Below are 23,007 nucleotides of genomic sequence, written 5' to 3' on the forward strand. Positions count from 1 at the left end.
TTAATATTCTTCTATACCATTTAATTATTTTGTACTATAGGAATAACATAGCAATGTCACGTCATTAATATCACCCAATTGACTTAGCCATTTTCTTGTTGGGCATTTAGGTCATTTCCAATTTTCACTTTTTAAAATAATTCTGTAATAAACACCTGGTTCGTACCTGTTTTTCCTTGGAATAAATTCCCAGAAACTATTAAATATGATTAATTGCCCCAGAAATGATATGTCACATAAGACTTCTAATTGTTTATGCTTGGTTCTTATTAATGACTCTTGTGTTGTTAACAGGGCAGGTATTGCTGTGGTTATAATTACAAACATATTAGTAAGTACTAATGTTTTGTCTGCTGCAATGCATCAGGCACTGCGCATTAGGTTATGCATATCTTATTGATGAGAAACACGAGGCTTGGGGAGGTTTTACCTAGCACTGGAATCGCACTCAAACTGAGATCTGGGTTAATCTATTTTCAAAGCCTGGGCGTTTTCCCCTGGGACAAATTAAAGAAAGAAACTAAAACTCTGTTTTAGTTAAGAAAGAAAACAGAATGGAAGAAAGAGAAGGCTAAGTAAAGACAAGGGAAGGAAAACGAAGAAAGCTGAGGAAAGGACAAAAAGTTAAAGGCTCTTGAGAACCAGGCCATGCAGAAGCAACACACCCGCCGGTGGAGACAGCACCGTCCGACCCCCGGCGCGGGTGCCCGCCGCGGTCCCAGTGCCCTGCCGGGTGCAGCACCTTCCCCTCCAGCCCCGCCACCCGCCGCCATCCCACGCCTGCCGCCCAGGCGATCCACTCGCAGTAGCCGATCAGCAGGCAGCTTCCGGCCTCCAGCACAGCACCACCTGCGGTGCGAACGTGGCGTCCGCGACGCAGGGAGGACTTCCGGCGCGCCGCGCCACGTGTTCCGCACCGGAAGCGCGCTTCCAGTCGCCCCGGCAACAGCCGCCCCCTTCGTGTCCCCATTTCCCCTCTGTGTCTCCAAGGAAAACTAGGCCCCTGCTCGGCCAACGCCCAGGATCCGCAAGCTGCGCGCCCACGAGGTGACTTCGGGGACGGCTGGGTTTCCTTTGGGGAGTGAGGGAGGAGCTTAGAGGCCCCGGGCCCTGGCTTCTTCTGATGCGCGGAGAGCCGAGGTCTTGGACGTCACATTGCTGTCATAATTATGTTAACCCCGCGACAAAAGGTGGGGCCAGAGGCCCATGAGATTCCTAAATCATTGCAGGTTAATTGTGAGAGGGGACCAGTCCCAGAGGCTCTCAGCTCTACAGTGCTTCCGAATCACTGGACGACTCTTTAACAATTCTGATCCCCGGGCCCCCATCCCGGACCAATTAAATCCGAGTCTCTAATAGTGGGGCCCTGGCCTCGGTGGTTTTTAAAGCTGCCCAGGTGATTCTGGCGTGCCGAGAACCACCGTGTTAAGGTCTGTAGGTGAATTTGGATTTTGCCCATCCAGCCCAGTATCTGAATCTAATTGCCCTGGACAGCCACATACATGGAGTATGTCTAGGATATTGGCCTGTCTGCTCAAAAATTCGAGATTTCTTTCTTTTCTGTTGCACTTTAACCTCTGCAGGAGGTCAGAGCTTTTGGTGGGAGTTATCTTGAGACATCTGGCGCCTACAGTTTATGGGCTTTGTGTCTGTGCCCACTTATCAGTAATGAGCTGTAGTTGAACCAGTGGCCAATGAAGTGCATTTTATCTCTGAAATCTTGATGTTCCCTTAGTACAGATTAGATGGTTCTGAACAATTTTGTTTTTTCAGGAATGATGTTTTTAAACTCGTTTGACAGTCTAGGCTGTGTATTCAGCTGTTTTTCATCTCAAATCAGAACAACATTACTTGAAAAATCTAGACTAAAGATTAGTAATGCAACACTTCTGGGATTATGTATGCTCACAGCTCCCATGAATTATAGGATGAAAGCTACCTTTTAAAAATACTATTTTTGCTAGCATAATTTATCAGAATAACAGTCTCTGGAATTTCAGTGTGAACAGAAACCATATATTTTTAAAGACTGCTGGTTAGTAACTTTGAATAAGCATAACTGAAATCAAGTTCACAGGTGTATAAATCCCCTCTGTGTTCATTGCTGTGCTGGGGAAGTATACAAACTTAAGTTCCAGAGAGAAATGTTCATTCTGAAACTGTTCTATAGATGGTGATTAATCATTTTGGGGTTTTTTTTAAAGGATAGGATGAGATGAGAATGATGGGGGAAAGTTTTGAACAATTAAGGCTAGAGTGTAAATTGGAAGAGTTTGCAAAGTAGGTACAGAACTTTTTTTGAACAACTTCTCTACAAGAGGAAATTCAGCCACGGAACAGCTGGACAAGTGAAAAAAGAATGTAGCTGATCAAATATCAGATGAATTGAAAAGATCCTTGAAAACATAATGTACTTAAATATTTGCTTCCTGAAAAGATTTGGTGCTTTATAGTCAGTTTTTGAGTTACTAGGTCCTCAGTGATTTTGGGGAATAGATGTAGCAGGAGAGAACATTATCAGGAAACAACAGACAAGCTCAACAACAATTTCAACAGCATCTAAGAGCATGAAATATTAGCTCTTATTTTTATGCTCGAAGGAAAATAGGAAACTTAAAAGGAGTAGATTGTAGAATCCATGCCTACAGGTAATTGAGTAAGTGCCCAAGTGAATGAGGCATAGTAAATGCCTGTAAATTCAGAAAAGAGAGATTAACATGGAATTACCATGAATATGTTTATAGAAAAAAGTAAATTTGAAATAAGACTCCTGAAATGTACTAGCGATCTTAACTGCTTTAAACTACCCATGGTTTTTGCTGTTATGCTCTTAATGTAGTAACTGCCTATTTAACCCTATTCCCTTATGGTCACATTAGGTTTTGCTTATGAAGGACATGCTTGCTGTGAAACAAACTTATCTGTTTCTTCTTTTGAACTGTGTTATCATTATGTCATTCTCAGTCACCCCATTGCTTGTTGTGTTCCTGAGTCAGAGGGTAACTTTGTTCCTGGCCTCATATTTCACTTTTGATTCTGATATTAGTCACATGGAGATTCAGAGAACTTGCAAATAAATCCATTCACAAATTCATCACACTTGCTGACAAATTAAACAATGCCCTTCTGTGGGTGGAATGTCATTTGTATGAAAAAAAGAATTGTTAACTACGTCCTTTCAGTCTTACTCCTTCCCCTTGCTATGCCTTCTTTGTGACAGTACTTATTACAACATCCAGAAGAGGGTAAATTGGGGTTGGGGATTCAGGGAATGAAAGTAAAATAAAACTCAGTTTTTTTACTGCCTTGCCCATCAGTTTTAACTGTAGCTATTATAGACGGGGAGGTGCAGGCTTTCTGAACACAGTGGCATGTGCACTTGAATAGGCCTGTGTCCTGCCCGAGATGGTGCTTGGATGCCTGCAGGTGAAAGAAGTCCATTTGGACTTGAGCCATCTTTGATGTCCAAATCACTAAGCAGGGACCATGCAAAGACACAGGAGGGAGCCCATGAGGGCATCAAGCCTGATGAGCTTGCCAGCCTCAGCAACCAGCCAGGGATGGGGGCAGGGCTGCCCAAGTAGGTGGGGCAGGAAGCCCGGCCCTCAACAAAACCCTATTATATTCTTTGTCTTAGTGAGGAAGTTCTTACTGTTGTATTAGTGGAAGACATCTTCTGTGATAGGGTTATTGTTGCATGTACAGAGAGATTCTTAGAACCGCATATGACTCAATGTATCTCACTCAGATTTCTCACCATACCTTCATTTATTTTGCTGCAGTGTCCAGCAGATCTCCTTGAAACAGTGTGTACGGAAGATCTGACTAAATCCTCCAAATTACCTGGTTGACTCAGAGAACCAAATTACTGGAGCTTTGTAGGAAAGGTTTGACTTTCAGGGCTTTAGCCAGAGTAACTTATTTAATGATTGACTTTTAATGCGTTTCTGTGCAAAGATCAAAGCAGGTGAATTTTCATGTATTTTTAGAATTCTAGTAGAAAAGGAAGATAGGAATATCTAATTCAAGTATACACTCTAGTTTTTAGGGGAATTTGTGTTTTTATTTTACTTTTTTGGTTGCTACGATGTGTCCTATATTCTATATTTATAAGAACATAAATATGTAATTAAAAGAATATATTTGATGGCACTACTGGTCAACAAAGCCACTTATTTGTGAAATTTTTTGGTAACTTGATGGAAATAGTCACGTTTTATCCATTGAAAACTACAAAGTTCTTATCTATTGTTCTTTATGTATATTTATGCATTAAAAATACATCTTTCAGGGTAAGCAGATGTACTGAAGTGTAAATCCATTTTTTATGAGAGGTTATATGGAAAAATATATCATTCAAGACTCAGTCTCTGCCTTGCCTGTAGGCCTCGTCAATGTTTGGTGAATGACCTCAACCCTGTTTTTTTCCTTCCTTCTTTGGTGATTGAGGACAGACAATGAATGGTCTCTGTACTTGCCTGGGCTCAGCTGGGTGGTGGCCATTATGCCATTGTGCTCACTGGAGAGGACTGCCGGGTTTGTAGAGCTGCAGATCCCGGCCTTCCCTGACATTGCCAATCTCTTTTCTTTCAGCTCCACCAGCCCATTCGGAGAAAAGTTACTGTTCAGTCCCTGAAGGCTTGTGCCATAAAAGAGTGGGAGACATTCCCAGGGAGGTGAGGAATGAAAGATCGAATTAAAGACCATTAAAGACCGAAGGGCATCTAAATCTGCAGCAACCATCAACTCTCTTTTCTTTGAGAGGTAGTAGTCTCTGAAGATGTTGCTATAATGTCTATAATTATTTAAATGTTGGCTTTTCAGAAACTCAGGCATTCTTCTAGCTCCTTAAGTTCTCCATGTGTGAAGAAAATAACCAGCTTAAAAAAGCTAATCGGACCCATCTTTAGAAGAGGACCTCTTCTTCCCTTGGGAGCTAACTGATATTAACTGACTAACTGATTGCTTAGCAGAAAAGAATATATATTCCTTCCAGGGAGTAGAGATTCAGAACTCTGTCTTGTTTGCTTTCTAAGCCCTGCCAATTGATATGGTTTTGCAGAATTTTTATTGTTGTTTTTAGTTAAGTCTTTAAATGTTTATATGGATATTTAAGAAAAGATCCAATTTCCTTATTTAGTCATGGAGAGTGTTTTTTTGTCCCACATATTAGCAACCGGTCAACATGATTGCTATTGGTCATAGTCAGTTTTCTTGCCTCCACTAGTCTTTCTCCAAACCTAATCATTTATGAAACATGTGAGAATCATGAAGTTCCTCTACTGGTTCCCAAGTGGAAAGTGAGGAACAATTAGGATGCTCAGTATATTCAGAGAATATCTATACAACTTCAAAATGTGTTAACAAAAAACAGGGGTGGGCAAAATAAAAGCCCACAGCCTGTTTTTTGTACTTTAAGAAAACTAAGAATTGCTTTTACATTTTTGAAGAGTTGTTTGGTGTGTTTTTTTGGTGTTTTATTTTTCTTTTAAAGGCAAAGAATATGAAGACTATGTGACAAAGACTGTATGTGGCCCACAAGCCTAAAATATTTATCTCGCCCTTTACTGAAAAAAATTGCTAGCATAAAGTAATAATACTGGAAAGACCTAGCTAAAAATAATTATAAAGCTCTATGCAAGTTGCTATTCCTTTAGACATGTTTTTCTATGCTTTATTTGACTTTTGAGAGACTAATGTGTAATTCTTCAAGTCAATTATTCAAATTGGTTAATTTGAATACAGGATTTTAGGAATCTTAAAAAGACTTAAAATGTAAAAGGATATTACAAGTACAAGTAGGTTTTGGGATTTAGGGAGAGAAAATAATAAAGCCAAGAATGAGATGAGCACAGTCTACATACAGCCTCAGGACTTTAAATTTGCTGGAAGATGGCAGCAAGTTTGATTACAAATATCCCAGTGGTCAAAACTGTGAGGAAAGCACAATCAAAGCAAAGCAAAATTGCCTACAGAGTTGCTTGCATTCCATCATTAACATAAATTCATCCTTTAATAATGTCCTGGGTCTTAAGAGTCTAGCACCTTAGCTGATGAATTAATATATTTAATTAATGTAGATAGTGAGCACTCTGGGCTTATTCTGAACTGCCTCTAGTTCAGAAGCTGGAACTGGCTTTCTTCAGTCATCTCAGCTGATTCTCTTGGCTTCTTTCTTACATAAGTGCTCAGGATGTACCTGGGTGATCTCTGAGGCTTTCTAACATAGCAGCCCTTCTACCAGATGATTTGTTGGATCAGAGTTACCTCTCCTCAAACTAGTGCTCCTCCCTCCTTTTTTTTTTTTTTTTTTTGAGACTGAGTCTCTCTCTGTCACTCAGGCTGGAGTGCAGTAGCATGATCTCAGATCACTGCAACCTCCACTTCCCGGATTCAAGCAATTCTTGTGCCTCAGCCTCCCAAGTAGCTGGGATTACAGATGTGTGCCACCAGACCCAGCTAATTTTTGTATTTTTAGTAGACATGGGATTTCACCATGTTGGCCAGGCTGGTCTTGAACTCCTGACCTCGGGTGATCCACCCACCTCAGCCTCCCAAAGTGCTGGGATTATAGACATGAGCCACAGTGTCTGGCCCCTCCCTCTAAATCACAGCCATTGACATTTGAGCAGTCTGGAGAACATCATCAATTACCCTTGAACTCCTTAAATGGTAGTCTGCTTTATCCCACATGCCTAAACTTCCAGCTTTGCAAAATGGAGCCTCTCTTAGCCATCTGGTGGATTTTCAGAATATTGGTGCTACAACCTTTAATGCCACACTGGATTTTCCCAATTATAACTAAAAACAAGATTTTGTCTACAGTAGTATTTGATCTCAGTGGTGTTTATTCCATATTTGAGGCTGTCACACTTCCCAATTTGGAATAATTGATATTTTAGTTGACCTGATTCTAAATGCCTTATGATGCATAGAAAAAAGTGTAGATTCAAAACACTTAATTTCCAGAACACATGCAGATGTCTCCTAGACTTTTCTAATTTAATTCCTGTGCTGCTTGTTAATCTATGAAATAAATTTGATTAAGATACACAGCAGTTTGCGTTAATGTCATTATGTCCTGCAGGCTCTCAGAAAATTATTCAGATTTTAGTGATAGAAATATAAAACCTAGGCTGGGCACGGTGGCTCACGCCTGTAATCCCAGCACTTTGAGAGGCCGAGGCGGGCAGATCACGAGGTCAGGAGTTTGAGACCAGCCTGGCCAACATAGTGAAACCCCGTCTCAACTAAAAATACAAAAATTAACCAGGCATGGTGCCACATGCCTGTAGTCCCAGCTACTCGGGAGGCTGAGGCAGGAAAATTGATTGAACCCAGGAGGCGGAGGCTGCAGTGAGCCAAGATCACCCCACTGCACACCAGCCTGGGCGACAATGTGAGACTTCGGCTCAAAAAAAAGGAAGTATAAAACCTGGTTCTAGTGAATTAGCCACCTAAAGGCTGCACCTTACAGTTTTGCTCTTAAGTACATACTGATTTCTACATAATTTCATTTATGTTTTACTTCTCTGAGTGGTAAGCCACCTAAGTATTAACTTCCATATTTCTTCAGTGGCCTGTAAAGCACATAGCAGTTAGCTAGGTTTTCAGGTACTTGTTCATGTTTTAAACCTTTAAAATATTAAAATTATAGATTAAAAGTAATGTGAACTTAATTTACACTGCATTTGTTAACTTTTTCAGTTTATATTCATTGCATGTATACATAGTATTGAATTTAAGACAAGGAACAGGAACTATGGACTGTGTTTAAGATAAATTTATGAAAGTTATGTCAGCCCTCTTAGAAGTACCCTATTTGAAAGTTTATTATATTTAAAAAGAATGTGAATGATTCTCTTTCAGCTAAATCTTCAAATATAGAAGTGGTTGATTTAGCATCTCAGTTCTTAATATAACCATAGCAAAACATCTGATAGAGATTATAAAACAAGTAAAGTTTGTTTCTTAAGAGTTGGGGAATTTTCTAATTCTACCCTATAGTTAAGTGAAAAGGAAAAATAAGACTCCTTTGGTATCTGATTTCCAAAGTTTCAAAACCTAAGTAGTTGTTTGCTCAGCATTACATTGTGTTAGTGGTTTTGTCTCACAGAAACTTAAATTCTCGTGCATTTTTGGATATTTTTGTTTAACTTTTTTAAAAGTACATTCTGGTGTAGCTCTGAACCTCTGAATAGAAAAAAAAAATTGAAAGTCTATTTTAAATAGATTGAAAAAGGTACAGCTGCAGATTAGCCATTACTTTTGGGCATTTCATGCGGCAAATCACAACAGGTGGGTAGAGAGAAAAGGAGTAAATCTCAGCAGAGCAATGCTATTTGCCCAGGGCAGTCTATGTGGTGCCTCAGTAGAGACTCCATGGTGTGGTTTCTTCTGTGAAGAGACAGGGTGGTTAGGCAAGGAGAATGTGATGTCACATGCTGGCCGAGAAATGCATATTGCAATCAAAATGAAAACAAAGCCTATTTGGGGAACTTAAAGCCCAGGGCACAGCTGAGGCTGGAGAGATGTCTTATTCTCCAAGTCCCAGACCTAAGGCAAGACCCAACAGAGGTTTCTGGTCATTTGGAAAGATGTGTTCCACTCAAGCCTCAGGAAGACCCAGGGTTAATTTAAGTAAGCATTAGCATGAGTTAAGGATTAGTAAATAAAGTAATAACTGTAAATTCTTAGTTCATGTTTTATATATTGTGTGTATATGTATGTGTATATACACATACATATATATACACACATATACACTAACTACTAAATATTTATATGGTCATTTTCATAGACTTTACTTCCTATAGGGAAATAAGTAATTGAACCATGCAGGATCTTTTGACCCACTTAATCATACCTAAGGGGATCCCTCCTTTTCAGACTACAAAGTCATAGCCCAGGAACCAACGTCTTGTAGACAGGTTGCATGAAATCAGGCATGGTCCTGTCACAAATGACAAAATAGCCACAAATATCACACAGCCATACTGATCAGATGTTTGCACTGTGATTCTTCTTTCCTAGTTTCGGCACCCATTTGGACTTTCACAATCAGAGATGGCAGCGGTGAAGGTAAGATTTTTATTTTTTAATTTTTTTTGAGCTCGTGAGTAAAAAAGGTGAATTTTAGCTTTAAAGTTTGGTATTCTCATTCCACGATGGAGAAGACCTAAGAAATAAAAAAGTAAAAGCACTATTGGGTGCATTCCTGGACATCTCTTGCCCCAGGCATTTAGGGGTGGCCCAGGCCAGCAAGTTAGTTTAGGGGGCAGAAAGGGAAAAACTAAAGTCTGTCATGCTCGTCAGTCTGGTGTGGTTCTTAGCAGGCCGTTGCTCACTTGGCACTAGACATTTAATTACAGTGGGTAGAGAGGGCCAAGATGATTAACATCCAGTCTTCTCTCTCCCTGCATCTCATCTAGAAATGATCACTAGCCTTCATCCCCACATTATAATGCTCCATACCTTTAATTGGCTTGTGCGTACCTCATGTACATGGACTTATCAAGTGTGCATACACTTGGTGTCCATTGTGGCCCAGGTCCTGTCTCACACAATTTTGGGCCCAGTAGCTTCCTCATGTAGAGTAGGTATTTAGCAAATACTAAGTAAATACCTGTTGGGTAGCAGATTAAACATTTGAAGATTTCTCTTGAGGATAAACACTTTGGTGTCCACCCTCCACCTCCTTTCATTTTGTAGGCATCAACATCGAAAGCTACCAGGCCTTGGTATTCTCATCCGGTATATGCAAGATACTGGCAACATTATCATCAAGCAATGGCTTGGATGCAAAGCCATCACAATGCCTACAGGAAGGCCGTGGAATCCTGTTTCAGTCTTCCATCGTACTTCCCTCCTGCACTTCTTCCCCAAAGCTCTTACGATAACCAGGCTGCGTATCCTCAGTCCTTCTATGACCATCATCTGGCCTGGCAGGACTACCCCTGCAGTTCTTCACATTTCGGAAGGTCTGGGCAGCATCCACATTGCAGCAGTAGGATCCAGGCATCCACAAGAGAAGACCAAGCTTTGTCCAAAGAAGAAGAGATGGAGACTGAGTCAGATGCAGAGGTAGAATGTGACCTGAGCAATATGGAAATCACTGAAGAGCTCCGCCAATACTTTGCAGAGACTGAGAGGCACAGAGAAGAACGACGTAAGTTCAGGCCTCTGTCTCTTCATGCTTCCTTTCTTTGCCCTGCCTTTTACATTTTTTTTCTCTAATATATAAAGTAATTTTATAATTCTTCATTGGCTACAGGTAATATTCCAAATCCAGTCCTAAGCCTGGAAAAGCTATGGGGGATGCTGCACCTCGCTTATGTTAGTTTCTGGAGTTGTTTTAGTATAAGACTTTTTTTTGTTCTAGAGCAAAGCTTATCCTAACGTCGTTCTGTTTATTAACCATTAGATACTCTACCAAATGGAGCATGTACGTGTGCATGCTTGTGTGTGTGCATGCCCTAATCTACTCCCTCAGAGTGTTAAACTCATTTTATATATGACGAAAGTAAACCTTAAAAAGGTTAATTGACTTGTTCCGTGGTACACAACTAGTAATTTGCTGTTAGGATCCAATCCAAATCTGCCTGACTCTACTTCCTGTACTGCTTTCTCTACACCAGGACTTGTCCCTGAGACTGCTAGGTTCCTAAAATACTTTTACCATTTCTCTGGGACACATCTTGGAGACGTCCTTGGTGCTAGAGGTCCCAGATCTTAAATAACATGAACCTAAACAGAATAACGAAATGCCTGGCACTTACAATTTTCCTGTTGGTTCTGTGTTGAGGCCCTGTCCATGGGGTCAGAGAATTATGATAAAGGTCTTATATCTTCAGTCAAAAACAGGAATTTTCTTTTTTAAATTTCTTACCACCTTACTAGAAAGAACTAGAACAGATTTTGTGCTCTCCTATTAAAATTCACCAGACCATTTCTAAGTACCTCTGAGATACAAATGCTTCTCTCCCTATTATAGCCAGTATTCAGTCCCAATTTTGTTTTAAGGGAGGCCTAATTGTATGACATTTTACCTACAATTTTCCAATGACACAGAAGCATAGAAACCTGGGAATGGGAGTTTCATTCCTGTCTGTCATTGTCAGCATTTTCCTAATGATGAATTAGCTTTTATTGATCCCCATGGGATGCCAAGAACTGAACACTGGACTTTGTATAAAATATTATATCGTTTAGTATCTTTGTTTGTGATTCTTCACTAAACTACTTGTTCAGGTTTTTTTTACTTCCTTTCTTTTGATTAAACTGTGTACTTCTTTAAGCATATTAGATATTAGTATATCCAGCCAGGTGTGGTGGCATATGCCTGTAGTCCCAGCAACTCGGGAGGATAGCTTGAGCCCGGGAGTTTGAGGCTGCAGTGAGCCATGATCACACCACTGTACTCCAGCCTGGGCGACAGAGCCAGACGCTGTCTCAAAAAAAAAAAAAAGAAAGAAAAGAAAAGAAAGAAGTATATCCAAACAAATACTTTTAAGACAGTACTTTCTATTACACATAGAATACTTTTCCTTGATCTCCAGAAATAAATTTTACCCTTTTAAAAAATATAGATATGAAACAACCATTAGTCTAATCTATACAACAAATGAGAGCAGGCATTGGAGCATGTCCACGTTTGGTTGCAATGCTGTTTGTTACAGCTTTTGACAGAGAAAATGGGATGGAGATCAGGTTTGTTACTCTTGTCCTTACCAGAAAGTAGAATAACATGTTTTGCCCACTAGAGGTTGATACTTTTATGATGGAAATTGTAATTATGGATGGAAGCAAATCTCAGTCATCTGAAAGGTGACTTTGAATTATCTGCTGATTTAAAATAAACTTGAGTTAGTCAACAAAAAGTGGATATGAATAAAATAAAGAGAAAACAATGAAATGTGTCCTTGCACCAAACAGAAAAAAAAGGGGAACAGTTCTGTTACAGATATGGTTAACCATCCCTATTCCTCCCTCTTGACATTGTTAGGTAGAACTCTAGGTAGGTAAACAAAGTCGTGAAAATCACCTGCTAAGTCATACTTGCCACTTAATATTATTTTGAATGAATAAATGAAGTCTTTCATTGTGAATTAGAAACCTTAAATCAGAGGTTGGCAAATCTTACCCATAGAGTGCTACACTTGCAGTGATTCTGTGGGACATTTTCCAGAATAAGCTGGGCCTTGTGTGCATTATAAACCTGATAAGCTTCATCTCTATGTTTCATATTATTTCCAGATCTGTCTAGGTAACTTTACGGCTTCAAACTGCACTTTCATCATCTGGGTTGAATTGTATCTCCCCAAGAAAGATACAGTGGAGTCCTAACCCCCAGTTCCTCAGAATGTGACCTTATTTGAAGACAGGGTCTTTCCAGAGGTAATTGAGGTTAAGTGAGGTCATTACAGGGGTCCTAATCCTATATGACTCAGGTCTTTATAAAAAGGGCAAAATCTGGGCCAGGTACTGTGGATCACGCCTGTAACCCAGCACTTTGGGAGGCCGAGGCAGGCAGATCACAAGGTCAGGAGATCGAGACCATCCTGGCTAACGCGGTGAAACCCCATCTCTACTAAAAATACAAAAAATTAGCCGGGCGTGGTGGCAAGCACCTAGTCTCAGCTACTCGGGAGGCTGAGGCAGGAGAATGGTGTGAACCCAGGGGTTGGAGCTTGCGGTGAGCCGAGATCACACCACTGCACTCCAGCCTGGGCGACAGAGCAAGACTCCATCTCAAAAAAAAAAAAAGGGGCAAAAAAAAAAGGACACAGAGACAGACACACATGCAGTGAAAACACCATGTGAAGATTGACATTATGTCGCCACAAGCCAAGGAACATCCAGAAGCTGGGAGAGGCCTGGAACAGATCCTTCCCTAGCACCTTTAGAGGGTTTATGGCCCTGCCAACACCTCAGTTGCAGACTTCTGACCTCCAGGTCCACGAGACAATACATTTCTGTTGTTTTAAACCACCCAGTGTATGGTACTTTGTTATGGCAGCCCTAGGAAAGGAGTACAATCACCCTGGGAGAATTTTCTTTGTCCCTAAATGCAATCTGTGACTGGGACATAAAGTAAACCCACAGTTCTTGTCATCCGTCTGAAAAAACTATTACTTGTTTGTTTTACCGTGATCTAGATAGCAAACCATCATAAAAGGGAATTTTATGAAAACTCTTACAACCTCCGTCTTGAGCCTCATTTTCCAGTATTCATATTATTGCTGGCAACAGCGTACGGAGGCATCTGTGGCAGAACTGCTTGAATCACAGGGGTCCAGCCTCACTCTACCACTCGCTGATTAGAGGTTCTCATCCTCCTGTAAGCCCCCTGCCTTCACCATTCTGTGCCTCAGTTGCCTCACCTGTGAAATAGGATCCTAATTAATGGGTAGTAATTATGAAGAATCCATGAGATAATACGAGAAAAGTTATAGAATGGTGCTTGGTACCAAGTCGGTGCCCAATAAATGTTAGTTACAGTTAGTTGCTAGTAACCCATCCTTTAACATGGATTATTAACCATAAATTGGTCTTGCTCTGATACCATTTGCCTTGGTTAGTGCTTGATTGAAATTCTGTACATATATATATATAGAGAGAGAGACAGACAGAGTCTTACTCTGTCACCCAGACTAGAGTGCAGTGGCACCATCTCAGCTCCTGCAACCTATGCCTCCCAGGTTCAAGCAATTCTCCTGCCTCGGCCTCCCAAGTAGCTGGGATTTCAGGCGCCAACCACCACATCCAGCTAATTTTTGTATTATTAGTAGAGATGGGGTTTCACCATGTTGTCCAGGGTCGTCTTGAACTCCTAACCTCAGGTGATCCACCTGCCTCGGCCTCACAAATTGCTGGGATTGTAGGCATGAGCCACCGCGCCTGGCCAAGATTCTGCATATTTTTAATAATGTGTTCTGTGACTTCAGAAAGGTCATATTTCTGCTCTGGGTGGCATCTTGCAGACTTTTAAACTGATTTAGAATATTAAAGACATGAAAGAATGAAAGTTTTGGTGTCTATCAGATTTAGTCATTAGCACAGTTTTTAGTTCTGTTTCAAGGATATTCTTGCTTGATAAAATTTAATACCGTAAAGTACATGGACTGGGAAAATGAACCCACTTCAGTATTACTAATAATGTCACTAAACAAGCTTTCAATTCTTTGTACTTTTAAAATGTGTAGTTATAGCATGATTCAAAACTACTTGTCTTAGCGTCTCTGTCATGCTCCTGCAGCCTTCCCTGAATGCATTAGCTGGTCCCAGGGAGATGTGGGAATTGTCTGGCAAGGGTGAGAACAGACTTTGGTGTCAGACTGGAATCTAAAGACTTGGTCTGTATTAGAAGAAGCTGCCAGGGCCCGATCTTGCACCAGTAAGAAAATAATGGGCAACAGATCACTAGCATTATTTTTTTCAACAGCACTTTTGGTGGGTACAGGATGAACAAGTGTTCCTTCAAGCGGTAATGAATGATGGAATTCATATGTAAGTAATCTGAGCGCCCATGGCGCTTTCCAATTCGTTACCTTCACTGGAAATTTTCATGGAGGGTTATTTACATACACTGTTGGAAAAAGCTTTAATAAAGAGATAAGGGACCTGGGTAGTATGAATAATTGGCTCAAGTTTTTTGTTTCATTTTGCTCTCAGAACCACTAGAAGCTACTTCTTCAATAAAGACATTTTCAGCTTTGAACATGAATGCTTTGAAGAACACAGGATTTTAGAAAATGTTATTAGCAAGAGAAAATGTCACTAAATTTGAAAGATTTAACTTTTCAGTATTATTCACTTCCACAGGAACATACAAGTTATGCAATTCATCATCGCCTGAGTCTTGTTTAATATTTTCTTAGGATAAAGGCCTTCAGATTGGACAGTATGTTCTTGTTTGTGATTGCTACTCAGATTCCAGATAGTGTCTACTTTAACATATTTCAAGGATAAAAAACACCAAAAGCTTGACTAGGATAAGAACTCCTTTTGTACAGTGGGAACATGCATGCTTTTGATTATGTCTGTCATCATTTCCTAACAAGATATTTCCGTTACTTAAAGCTTCAGTGGAAAATAACTTATGAGAAAGTATACAGTTATGAAGTTTTGAAGGTCAGCTGTGTTTTCAGTTATTTCTTAGGAAAAATGTTTATTATTAGGTTAAGAAAAATACCATTTTGTAGTCATAAGTGACCACCAGTCGAGACTGCAAGGTTATATTGCTAATACTTAGAGGGAAAATGAGTGGAAGTCACCCTCAAAAGAGAGTAAGGCCCTCTGAAACAAACACCACCACTGTTTTCTCGGGTTTGAGCCAATCAGGTATTTATGACCTATGTTTTGAGGGTGTTGGATCAAAACAGGGACATATTCTAAAAGCTTAAACCCCATTGGGAAGAGGAGACAAAATCAAATGTAAAGTGACACATAGAAGAAGAGTATCTATGGTGTGGTTCATGGTTATACATGCACATGAGGGGGAAAGCCAGTGACCCAGGCAGTCAGAGGAGGAGCACCCCGGGGCTGCTGTCAAGAAGCAGGGTATGCACTAGGCCAATTTGAGGGATAGGGCCAATTTGGAATGAGAGAGAAAAGGGCTTAGTTCACTCCCGGCTTAGACACTCAAAGTGCTGTTCTTACCAGAGGGCCCAGATGTGGTTTTCATACGTTTGAAGGGAGACATCCGCTCCATTACGCTGTGTCCATCTGAGTGGGAAGGCTGAGACTGTAGTTTTCATAGTGAGCCTTTAGTCAGTCAAACCTAGAGAACCCGGCGAAGTTTATGGCCCAGTATTTAGTGAGCTGTTTTGCTTTAGTCAGTGAGGTTGAAGGATGAAGTCACAGTGATTGAGCACAATCCTGACATGCGTGTGTGTTTCAGCTGGTGCAGATATTCACAGGTGCACAAAACCAATCGGTGAGATGATACGTGTTAATGGCTGTAGAAAAGTGGAAAGGAGCATGAAAATGCACTTCTATTGTAAAAGTTAAAATGGCAATTGTCCAGTAACTTCAGGATTACATTTGTCATGGGTCAAGGGATGTGCGATGAAGACAGAAGACCAGTCTGAAATGGCTCCAGTTCTGCTGGCATGTACGTGTGTTCTGGGTGGTAGCTGACAAGCCAGAAATGGCATACATCAAGTTTGTGCTTTCCCTCAGTTGTGCTACAATCATTAATTTTGTCAAAATAGCAGAAAATAGAAAGATGTACTAGTCCTAGGAAAGTGAGGGAAAAAAACATTCTTTGCCACTTGCTGCCTCCATGCTTTATCCTCTAACATGTTCTGCCTTTGGGCTCTATGTGTGGGATAATCTTGGATGAATGTTTTCCTGCTATATAAGATTCTCTGAAGTCCTGGTAACTTTCCGTGATTTTTTTTTTCCTTTATGGACTATTATGTGATGTGACATTGGTCACATCATGTAGACAAATAGATTGATGTGAAAAATACCAGGATTATGTATCCTGAACCCAGATGGAATCCAGTAAAGTTCTTCCTTAATAATATATGACTATTGTTCTTGTTTTAACCTATATGCATATTAACCCTTGTATTAGCCTCCCAGGGCTGCTGTGACAAATTAACACAACCTGGGTGGATTTTTTAAAAAAACATTTACTCTCACAGTTCTCAAATCAAAAGGACCACATGCCCTCTGAAGGCTGTAGTGCCTCACCTCTTCCAACTTCTGGTGTCTCCTGGCATTCCTTGGCTTGTGGCAGCATCATTCCATCTCTGCCTCCATCTTCACATGGCCTTACCCCTGTGTCTCTGTGTCCTTTTCTGTCTCATACAAGGACTTTGTCATTGGAGTTAGGGTCCACCCTAATCCAGTATGATCTCATCTTGATCCTTTCATTACATCTACAAAGCCCTATTTCCAAATAAGGTCACATTCTGTGGTTCCAGGTGGACATGGATTTGGGGTGACACTATTCAAGTCACTACAATCCTATTTTGAAGCTGGAATAGAATCAAAAAGGTTTCTGATTCATATTAAAACAAATTATCTTGCCAAAATACCCTATAAAAGTGTATGGTGACATTGAGTCCTACAGCTGTTTCCAATAAAAACGACCAAACCCTCCATGACAAGGCAGCTGTTCGGTGGCATCTGAAGTGTGATTGTCCATACTGCTCTGCTTTGGTCAGATGGTTTTCCATCTGGCTGACTTGAGCCCTCACCTTGTTTTGACAGCAAGGAAAACTGCCAGTGATTGAGAGTCCTTTTTTTCATTGGAAGAAAGGAAGGAAGCAATAAATAGAAAACAGAATGAGTGGATACCTTCAAACTCTGATACTCCATTCTGAGGTTTACTTGGTCCCCTAAGTAAGTACACGCTAAAGTACTTTCACATGCTGGCTGTGACCATCAGTGCACAGCCTGTCTGCGGGTATTTGGTTTTAAACTGACTGGTTTTCAACTTATAGCCTAGCCTTAGAGCTTTTTTAAAAATTGTGTGAGTAAGTAGAGGCAAAGCAACTCGAATGTAAGAGAACAGGGTCCAACCCCAACTCATTGGTGCCCCTCCCCTCTAGCCCCTGTGCCTGGGAGGCTCTGAGGAACCCACAGGGAAGGGAGTTCTGCCCAGCACCTTGTGAGATTTGAGCATCTGTTTCTCAGTCCCCAGGCTGTCATCATTGTTCTTTAACAACATCTGGAAGGAAAAGAGCTGTTTACAAAAAATCATGCATGGTCTTTGAGCATTCATTCCACAGTCACTTCTTGAGCACCTGCTTTGTGTCAGGCATTGTGTCCTCCCAGGGCTGGGGGTACAGCTGTGAGTAAAGGTGACAGTGCCCTTCCACCATAAATGACCCCCCACAGGGTAGGTCACAGGTGACAGGCTTCTTGCCCTTTAGTTCAGTGTTTTAGGGCCACTGTTCACTATGCAGAAAACCATTAAACCTCCAAATCTCTTGAGAGGCAAGGAGGGGATAAGGGTTGGGTCTTAAATTTTCATGAGGGGCTGGGCACGGTGGCTTTGCGCCTGTAATTCAGCACTTTGGTAGGCCAAGGCAGGTGGATCCCTTGAGTTCAGGAGTTCAAGACCAGTTTGGGCAACATGGCAAAACCCCAACTCTAAAAGTTATATATATATAAATTATCCAGGTATGGTGGCATGCGCCTGTAGTCCCAGCTACTCAGGAAGCCAAGGGGAGGATCGCTTGAGCCCAGGAGGCAGAGGTTGCAGTGACCCAAGATTGCACCACTGCACTCCAGCCTGAGTGACAGAGCAAGGCCCTTTCTCAAAAAAAAAAAAAAAAAAAAAAATCATGAGGAAGCCTGAATGGGAATGAAAAACAAATCAAGAATCAAAACCAGAGGGCTATGTCTTTTATTCTTGCACTGTGTGAACTTTATTAAGAACTAAAATCATGTGATGGTAACCCATGGGCACACGCTGAGTACAAACTTGGAAAATTGTACCAGCATCATTAACTCAACTGGGGTTGCTTTGTGTTAACATTGTGTATCATTCACAGATGTCAACAATAAGAGAATACATCTCTCTATATAAAATTGTTACAAACATTTTAAATTATAAGGAAAAGAAAAAAAAATGCAAAAGTACAGAGACTAAACTCACAACATCCTACCAGCAGAGAATACTTAGGATAGCTGAGATCCCAGTGTTTGTTCAAACTTCTACACTCAAAGACTCAGATTTACGCAGGAAGTTGAACATCTCTTGTGTCACCAGATCTGTCAGTGAAGCTGATGATAGTCTTGGGACACATTTGAGAGTAATGTGACAGTGGTCTGGGAACTCTCACTGTTGGCTCTACCCTCTGGATGCAGAGACTCCAAGGCAGTCAGCAACGCCACCTGTGGGATCGTCTCCTCCAGATAGACAAAAAAAAAAAAAAAAAAGCCAAAGGATTGGTAATGGGTACAAGGCTGCTCATAGATGGCAGAGGGACTGTGTTGTGCTAATGTGGAAATGCCAAGCCTTCAGAAAAGTAGCCCTTGAATGAGAGATTCTTCAACTAAATTCTACCTTTCCTGGAAAGCCTTGGCAGTGCCATCAGCCCACCCACTGCCTACTCAAGGTTTGTAGGAAGAGGCAAGTGGGAAAGGCCTGTATGAACTTAGTGACTGAATATATCTCACCAGTCTGTACTACCCATACCAAGACCCTGTGTCCTAGGTCACCCCCGCTCTTCCTTCTAAAAGCACAAAGCTAAGCTTTCCTTCAGAGTCAGGTTCAATCATCCCAGGACAGAGGCAGGAGAAAAACAGAGATGCCCCCAGGGAGAAGCTAGTCCCCAGTGGGGCTGTCACCCTGACCTGAGTGCCAGGAACACACATAACTCTTGTGGAAATAAGAGGCTGTCATGGCAGTTGTCGAGTGCTTTCTCTAACCTACTGTTTGGCTCATCCACTCCCACACCACTCCAACACAACTCAGTTTAGGGGGCATAGAATTTAAACACCTATGAAAACTGAACAGCTTATATGCTGATGTTTCAAACTTGCAGAAAGACCAAAAATTAGAAACAAATGCTTGATGGCCTCCATTCATTTGAATATTAGGCCAATATTTTGGTTTCATTCTGTATTGCCCAGTGAGTCAATCATATATTTTTTCCATGGGTGAGGTAGCAGTTATGCAGCTTTTATTGTGTTTGATAGTCATTGGGCTTATTCATACAAGCCCTTAGGTAAAAATAAACTGCGGATGTTCCAAGACAGCAGTGGCCACATACATTTTTAATAATGTTTCCAAGTTTGTAAAACTCCTTTCCTCCAATGCCATGATGATGCTTATAAAGAGCAGGATTTATGCGAGCGACTATGCATAGCCTTATAAATATCTTCCCATTCACACTTGATTAGCTCACTACCATGTTCTATTCCATGTATTAGTGCAGAGAGGACCAACAATGGAAGAATGAGTTATATGATTGTTTTATTTCCCTACAACCATCTTCACTCCTTATCTCATGACATTTCTCTTGGTAGCCATTGTAGCCATGAATGTGTGTTCTCTGCTATCAGTTTCTCTCTTGACAGAGTCGCTTACAAGAACTATGGAAATTGGCTAAATTTTACCTTATGCAGCATTGTCTTACTGATATTTTTATGTTGTTGCAGTTTACATAAGAATAAAAGTTATGATATTGGGACTTGCCATAGTAATAAAACAGAGGGAAGAGTAAATTGAATAGCTATTTCTTGCTTTACAAGAATCCATTTAAATTAGTAGGATTAAAAGTATGTAACGATACCACTTGCAGTTTAACCTAGGCCAACCTGTGAAGTGGAAAGTCAAACCCCGTAGCGAGAAAATCAACCCACTATTGCAGATTTTTTGATATAGCAGGAAGATTAGAAGTCAGAGGGCTTAATTCCATTTGTAGAATTGCCCTTTCTTCACCCTTTTTCCTTCAGCAAGTGTGGACTCATTTAACCTTTCCTTGCTTGGTATGATTTGCGTTTTGAATCTGTGGAAGGATCATCAATCATCCATCATCACTGCATACTGTGGTTGCTATTGCTAGCACTTGTTCTTTTCCAGGTTACCTAAAATCAATACCTCTTCCAGAGGAGTGATTTTTTTCCCCCACACCACCTCATTCATGGTGGTAAGCAGTGCTTGCAACACTGGACTGTCCAGGAAGCTTTTCGTTTCCATGCTGGCCTGGAGCAGTGTTTGAAACCAAGCAAGCTCTATCAGCCAGTCCTAGCTGGGCAGGTGGTGAGTGGGCCGTGCAGATGAAAAGAGAGAACCCCCGGTGGTTTCATTTCTCTCCTGTATTTTCAGGGGTTGTTGCAGAGGTTTGGTAGTTTGGAGTGATGAGTTTCCTTGTGGCTCTTTACCATTTCTTTTTTTTTTTTTTGACACAGAGTCTGGCTTTGTCACCCAGGTTGGAGTACAGTGGTACACTGCAACCTCTACCTCCTGGGCTCAAGCCATCCTCCCACCTCAGCCTCGCAAGTAGGTGGGACTACAGGCACTCAGCTCTTTGCCATTTCTCTCAGTGTATAATAACCCCTTGGTAGATGAATGATGAGCTTCGGAACTAAGTAGATGATAATAATCTGCAGGTCTTGCCTCAGAATCTGGTAGGCATCTCATCTGGAACAACTGGGCCTGGTTTCACAGTTGGAAAGGGAAAGATGAGGGACCTTAGGGGGCTGCAGACAGCATGGTCAGCAGCACTCACCAGGCTCCTTCTGCAGTGCACACACATGTGTTTATGTTCATGTTCACATTCATGTTTGTTCTCAGGGCGGCAGCAGCAGCTGGATGCAGAGCGCCTGAACAGCTACGTAAACGCTGACCACGACCTGTACTGCAACACCCGCCGGTCGATAGAAGCCCCAACTGAGAGGCCTGGTGAGCGGCGCCAGGCCGAGATGAAGCGTTTGTACGGGGACAGCGCTGCCAAGATCCAGGCCATGGAAGCTGCGGTGCAGCTGAGCTTTGACAAGCACTGTGACCGAAAGCAACCCAAGTACTGGCCGGTCATCCCCCTGAAGTTCTGAGCTCGGGGCACAGGGCACCCAGCCTCTCCCTCTTCCTTTTGGGTGCATGCTCTTCATCTCTCCTTCTGTACATTTCTTAGGGAAAGGGGACTTTGTACTGGGGCACAGGCATGTTCACCACAGTCCCAGTGGGCCTGTCACGGGGTGGATGTACTATGCCAGCCGCTTGGAGGTCTGCAGCACATGTTCTGTTGCCAACATGATAAATTTTCTCCTGACATAAAAAAATTTTGTATATACTATACTGGTTTTTTATGTTGTTGGTAACAGTTCGGTTCTTTAAAGTTCTTGCCTAGAGATACTGCCTGGTGTTTTGCTTTTTTATCTTTTCTTGTCTTTAATCTGTCTGAACTACACAAATGCCTTTAAAAAACCAGATATCCTCTCCGACTCTAGCTCCATTAGCCCCCACTAAAACTGAGCCACGTGTGTAGTGAGACAAATACCACTTCCTCTAGTGGAGAGGGATGCATGTTCTATAAAGGGCCAGAGAATGAATATCTTTGGCATTGCAGGCCACATGGTCAGTGTTGTGACTACTCAACTCTCCCTTTGTAGTGTGAAAGCAGCTGTAGACAGTAAGTAAACAAATGGGTGTAGCTGTGTTCTAATAAAACTTTATAAAAACAGGTAGCCGGGTGCATTGGTTCATGCCTGTAATCCCAGCACTTTGGGAGGCCGAGGTGGGCAGATCAGGAGGTCAGGAGATTGAGACCATCCTGGCCAACATGGTGAAACCCCGTCGCTACTAAAATACAAAAAATTAGCTGGGCATGGTGGTGTGTGCCTGTAATACCAGCTACTTGGGAGGCTGAGGCAGGGGAATTGCTTGAACCCGGGAGGCGGAGGTTGCAGTGAGCTGAGATCGTGCCACTGCACTCCAGCCGAGAGACAGAGCAAGACCGTCTCAAAACAAAAACAGGCTGCAGGCCAGATTTGGTCTACAGATGGTAGTTTGCCAACTGCAGCTCTCATGGAATGAAAATCATCTGCCTGACATTTTTATTCTTGTTATCTCATTATCTCTACAGAGCTTAGATGTCATACAGAATTGAGAGCAAAGAACAATAATTCCGGCCAGGCGCGGTGGCTCATGCCTGTAATCCCAGCACTTTGGGAGGCCGAGGTGGGCAGATCACGAGGTCAGGGGATCGACACCATCCTGGCTAACATGGTGAAACCCCCATCTCTACTAAAAATACAAAAAATTAGCCGGGCATGGTGGCGGGTGCCTGTAGTCCCAGCTATTCGGGAGGCTGAGGCAGGAGAATGGCATGAACCCGGGAGGCGGAGCTTGCAATGAGCCGAGATCGTGCCACTGCAGTCCGGCCTGGGCGAAAGAGTGAAAACCAGCAAACAATAATTCCCAAATCTGGTCACTTCTGCAGTCACCTCTGTTGTAGAAAATGCACAGTTGAATTCTTACTATATACAGCAAATATTGATTTGATAAAGGAATACATTTCTGAAAATGAAATCTAGAAGCTG

At 41.7% G+C, this 23,007-nt stretch overlaps 1 protein-coding gene across 8 annotated transcripts; it reads left to right on the plus strand.

The window, feature by feature from the left end:
• The first annotated feature begins 918 nt into the window (after nucleotides 1-918).
• GEMIN8 (gem nuclear organelle associated protein 8) lies at nucleotides 919-22,152 on the plus strand. 8 transcript variants are annotated; one of them, XM_007991074.3, is made up of 6 exons: nucleotides 921-1,047; nucleotides 3,783-3,806; nucleotides 4,594-4,764; nucleotides 9,034-9,081; nucleotides 9,712-10,168; nucleotides 21,263-22,152. In XM_007991074.3, the coding sequence occupies exons 4-6, from the start codon at nucleotides 9,067-9,069 to the stop codon at nucleotides 21,517-21,519; spliced, it is 729 nt and encodes a 242-aa protein (XP_007989265.1). In that variant the 5' UTR covers nucleotides 921-1,047; nucleotides 3,783-3,806; nucleotides 4,594-4,764; nucleotides 9,034-9,066; the 3' UTR covers nucleotides 21,520-22,152. The 8 variants fall into 8 exon arrangements, 7 of the variants coding, with proteins under 7 accessions (XP_007989261.1, XP_007989265.1, XP_007989266.1 ...); XR_012092084.1 differs by lacking the exons at nucleotides 921-1,047; nucleotides 3,783-3,806 and adding exons at nucleotides 1,055-1,190; nucleotides 17,224-17,355 and having other exon boundaries at nucleotides 4,594-4,676; nucleotides 21,263-21,371; XM_007991070.3 differs by lacking the exon at nucleotides 3,783-3,806 and having other exon boundaries at nucleotides 919-1,047.
• Nucleotides 22,153-23,007: the final 855 nt, after the last annotated feature.

This window comes from Chlorocebus sabaeus, chromosome X, assembly GCF_047675955.1.
Source record: "Chlorocebus sabaeus isolate Y175 chromosome X, mChlSab1.0.hap1, whole genome shotgun sequence".
Taxonomy (NCBI): domain Eukaryota; kingdom Metazoa; phylum Chordata; class Mammalia; order Primates; family Cercopithecidae; genus Chlorocebus; species Chlorocebus sabaeus.